This window comes from Sinocyclocheilus anshuiensis, unplaced genomic scaffold (genome assembly GCF_001515605.1).
Source record: "Sinocyclocheilus anshuiensis isolate Anshui unplaced genomic scaffold, SAMN03320099.WGS_v1.1 scaffold527, whole genome shotgun sequence".
In the NCBI taxonomy this organism is placed as follows: Eukaryota; Metazoa; Chordata; class Actinopteri; order Cypriniformes; family Cyprinidae; genus Sinocyclocheilus; species Sinocyclocheilus anshuiensis.
In genome coordinates, this window is record NW_015548227.1 from 1108980 (window position 1) to 1113885 (window position 4906).

The 4906-nt window shown below is 36.9% G+C and overlaps 1 protein-coding gene across 2 annotated transcripts; it reads right to left on the bottom strand.

Annotated features, from left to right (window-relative positions):
• Window positions 1–150: 150 nt before the first annotated feature.
• Window positions 151–4374, bottom strand: LOC107654415 (uncharacterized protein C1orf50 homolog). Of its 2 annotated transcripts, none has more exons than XM_016441460.1 (5): window positions 4244–4374; window positions 1729–1844; window positions 1544–1630; window positions 831–962; window positions 151–560 (listed from the first exon to the last, which is right to left on the bottom strand). In XM_016441460.1, exons 1-5 carry the CDS (start codon window positions 4305–4307, stop codon window positions 375–377), a joined length of 585 nt encoding a protein of 194 aa, XP_016296946.1. In that variant the 5' UTR covers window positions 4308–4374; the 3' UTR covers window positions 151–374. The 2 variants fall into 2 exon arrangements, with proteins under 2 accessions (XP_016296946.1, XP_016296947.1); XM_016441461.1 differs by having other exon boundaries at window positions 1729–1876.
• Window positions 4375–4906: the final 532 nt, after the last annotated feature.

Here is a 4906-nt window from a genome sequence, read left to right on the forward strand (position 1 = left end):
ATCATCTTGGTACTTTTCTGGACCTTGAACGTGGTAGTTACCTTGCCGCTTATGGGAGGGTCAGAGAGCACCTCATATTTTATCAAAAATATCTTAAATTGTGTTCCGAAGATGAACGGAGGTCTTACGGGTTTGGAACAACACGAGGGTGAGTAATTAATGACAGAATTTTCATTTTTGGGTGAACTAACCCTTTAAATGCATGACTGAATGACAGATTTACAGGTCCAGTAGTAGTGACAAGGCAGTTTTCAGTATGCAAAACTGAAGATTTTAATTTGCCAAACAATTTCTATTAACAAACAATTAGTATCTTTTAAGACGATGTGGCATCCATGACCAGATAAGACAGTCAGTGAGTGAGCTGTGCCCTTTCACTGTGAAAGACTTTCAAAGTTGGGCTCAGTACAGGCTGGTAGTGCAGTTTGTCTGTTCAACAGTTTATCCATGATGCCAATTTCAGCATCCCGCTTTTCAACCTCCTCTTGTGGTGTCCAAGACATGTCATGTTGGAGTTTGTATGCGCCAAGGAACTTGTGAGGGCAACTAGGACCCCATTCCTGTAAGAGATTAAAACCGTATCATAATAAATTAGCTGTTAAATACTTTATTTTAACACAATTATTTGTTTTCTGGTGGCCTTTTCTATATTTTTTTAAATTAATGAACAGCAGAATTCCTCATTTCTGAGTTTGCAATTACAGTCACGCATAGTAAACATTTTGTTTCACTATTACTACTGGTTGGCACCAACCAGTTCAGATTGACCTCACTTCTCACTCATGTCAACTGATGAGACCCAGACACTCATAATGTGGCAATCAACTCACCTGTGGAGACAGAATGGAGAAGTACCGCTGTCCGGATTCACGCATGTAAAGATAATACATGTTTCCTGGTTTCTTCACAACATTGCAGGCAGCATGGTGAAGCTCAGCATCTTTCTTGGCATCTTCTAAAACCTAAAGTGCAAACACAAAATTATTTAACCATTACTTATTTGTCACATATTAGATTATTGTCAGAGATATTTAAACATTAAAGGAAAAGTTCACCTAAAAATGAAAATTTGCTTAAAATTACTCACCCTCAGGCCACCCAAGATGTAGATGAGTTTGTTTCTTCATGGGAACAGATTTGGAAAAATGTAGCATTACTCTGCAGTGAATGGGTGCCGTCAGAATAAGATAAAAACATGACTGTAATCCACACTCACTTGTGAAGTGAAAAGCTGCATGTTTGTAAGAAACAAATCAATCAAAACCTTTTTAACTTCAAAACTGGAATCGTGGATTACTTGAGGATTGTTTTTATCAACTGTTTGGACTCTCATTCTGACGGCACCCATTCACTGCAGAGGATCCATTGGTGAGCGAGTAATGTAATGCTACATTTCTCCAAATCTGTTCTGGTGAAGAAAGAAACTCACCTATATATTGGATGGGGGGAAAATAACTTTTGATAAACTATTCCTTTAAGTCTAGGGACATTTGCGGTACTGCTGTAAAACAAAATAGTCATTTAATTGACAGTTCAATCTTACCTTTCTTGCTTGCTCCTGAAGGTATCTTATCTGGTCAGCAATCACTGTAAGTTTGTTGCAAGCATTGGCTCTAATAAAGTCATCTCCCTAAAATTCCCAAAATAAATAAATAAATAAATCCACGATTGATAAAAAAAAGCTTTATATCCATATCAGTAAAGCGATAGAGCTAAAGCATCACTTACCTTCTGTACTTGCTGTGCCAGAGCAACTAGATCCATGGGATCCCCAACCCGGTTAGTCTGGTAGGGGCTCACCAGTGCCATTCCACTCGGGTTACTGCTGGTCTCCACCAAAGTTACTATAATATTAACATTGTTGACATGTAAAATCCTGTTGCACAGCATAGAGATGATTTTTAGTGGCAGACTCCTCGCCAAAATACATGTTAAATCATGCTCATTTTCCAAAATGGCCTAATTATTATAGAGAAGAAGAAAGTCAATAGTTATGTTGTTTCTGCTCCATTTGGGATGATCACATCCTGAGCAAATGGTCTTTAATTGTCGAATGGGAATGAGTGTGGGACACCGAGAATCATCTAAGACAATGGCGTGTCTGAAGTAACTTAATTAACATACAGAGCACAGCTGTTACGACAGAAACAACTTCTTTTACATTAAGAGTAGTAAATTGTAACTGTATAAAAGGTATGAGTTAAAGATGTTCAGGGTTTATTCTGACTCCGTTGAACCCAAGGTAGTACATGTACTTTGTCACTGCTATGCAGCAAAAAAACATCTTCATTGAGATCTTCAACATCCTAGTTTTTCTTACAATATATTACGCCACTGCCATAATAAGAGAAATAAAAATAAGAGAATAGTATATATAATAAGAGAAATTGCTCGTTACATAGTAAGAAGAATGGCATCTACGCTGATATTAGGCTCTTTCATTCTTATTCGGAGGTCACTGTAGCCATACGGATCCAAACCAGGTGGATCAGCACCTAGAGACGACCTCTACAGCCCTGAATGTCAGCAGAGACCATGTCAAATAGACCAGCACCCAGAGACAGATCCCCTGCGAAGACCTCGTCACCTCGACGACCATCGGCAAAAGACCACGGAAATCAGACAAGTCCTCTGCACAATCTGACGTGCGTTGCAGCCTGGAATTAAACCACGCCATGCTGGTTTTGTCTGGTCAGAGGAGAACTGGCCCCTGGCTGATCCAGTTTTTTTTTTTGCCATTTCGGTCACCGATGGAGTTTTGGTTACTTGCCACTGTCGCCTTTGGCTTGCTTAGTTGGGGACGCTTGACTGATTGCACAGACACTATTAGAAGAGAGCTGAACTGGATGATGACGACATCACTGAATCATCAATGAACTGACTTTAATTGGAAAAATGACTCTGTGTTACTGTCCTCTTGCATTATTGACAAACTATTTTCCTGTTTGACACTGTAAAGCTGCTTTGACACAATCTTCTCATTTATTCCTGTGACGCAAAGCTGAATTTAATTTTTTTGGAACCTGTGATACTTTTTTTCAGGAGTTAAAAAGAAGAGCATTTATTTAAAATAGAAATATTTTCTAACAATACACACTACCGTTCAAAAAGTTTGGGGTCAGTACATTTTTATTCTTTCTTTTTTTTTGAAAGAAATTAAAACTTTTATTCAGCAAGGATGTGTTAAATTGATAAGAATGATAGCGAAGATTTATATTGTTAGAAAAGATTTATACAAGGTGTTCGTAGAGGGCTGCTGACTCTCTGTGGTCATTAAAAATCCCAGGATGTCTTTCGAAAGGAGTAGAGGAGTGACCTTGACATCCTGGCCTCTGACCATCATGGCCTCCTAACCATCCCCATATCTGCTGATTGGCTTCACTATAAATGTAATGAATTATTATTATTATTATTATTTTGAATAAATGCTGTTCTTTTAAACTTTTTATTCATCAAAGAATCCTGAAAAAAGTATCGACACTGACACTTTATACTGGAGTAATGGCTGATGGAAATTCAGCTTTGCATCACAGAAATAAATTATATTTGAAAGGATATTAAAATAGAAACCATTATTTTATATTGTAATAACATTTTGCAAGATTACTGTTTTTTTTCTGTATTTTTGATCAAATAAATGCAGCCTTGATGAGCATAAGAGACTTCTTTAAAAAAACATTACAAGTCTTACTGATCCCAAACATTTGACCGGTAGTGTGTAGTATATATATATATATATATATATAAATGCCAGAGTGGTTTTTAAAGCTTTCTGCACTGATCTGATCTCCCACGTAATTCATCAAGAAACTAGGCGAATTTTGTAAAGGTTATTATGTAACAGGTTAGATAAGCTCTTGAGAGTGAAAGTAAGCGCCTCTGGAGGTGCAGAGCAGATGTTCAGAGTGTTAAGCTTTTTTTTTTTTAAATTATTATTATTATTTTTTTTGTATGAAATAAAGCAAATAATTTTAACTTCTGAACATGCGAGTGCTGGTAGCTTAGTATCACGGCACTGAATATAATGGCAATAATGGGACATTTCATAACATTACAAAAGTTTTGTCAACTTATAACAAGCATATATTTTGTTTGTCATTGATAATACTTTGTAGTTAAACATTCAACCTCTGTTTTGATCATTACTATGGTGCGGTGGAATGACTGACTCGGCCAATTCAATAAAACAGACAACCTAAACTAAAAATAATTACGGAGTTTACCGTTGAAAGCACTGTCTTACCCGTGGTGGTTTTGTTGGGTTGTTGTGGTAGACAGACGGTTTTATCCATTCTGTAATTAAACATCCCGTAGCGCTCAGCAAATTAGCACGAGACTTCTCGCCGTAGTCATCAACACGGAGGAGGCGTTTCTGGGGTCCTACTGTGTTTCCCGAATCGAGTAGTAGCCGTGATAGTTGCCTGTGTACAAATACCGATATTTTTGTCAAATAATAATTTCCAAACATATTTAATGAGGGTTTAAACTATAGCATGTGTTACTAAAATAATACTTTTGAATAACACAATGCATATTCATATTTATTATATCGATAATTCAAATATAAAGGGATAATGCTTGTTTAGCGGTAGCCTTTCTGTCCTGTTATGTAGATGGCAGATAACGTAGTAACGTGAGTTTTCTGCAGTTACGAAAGATCTAAGTTTGAAATTATGAAACCAAAAATCTGCAAGTCTGTGCAAGTTTATTATTTGTTTTGCACTACACCTTTGGACTATTCCTTCATATTATCTGAATTATGCAAGTTGTTCACTGGTTTTATCTCTTTCTTAATTTTTTACAAAGATCAACACTTTCAGCCTTAACTCTCTCTCTCTCTCTCTATCTCTCTCTCTCTCTCTCACACACACACACACACACTCACACATACACACACACACACACA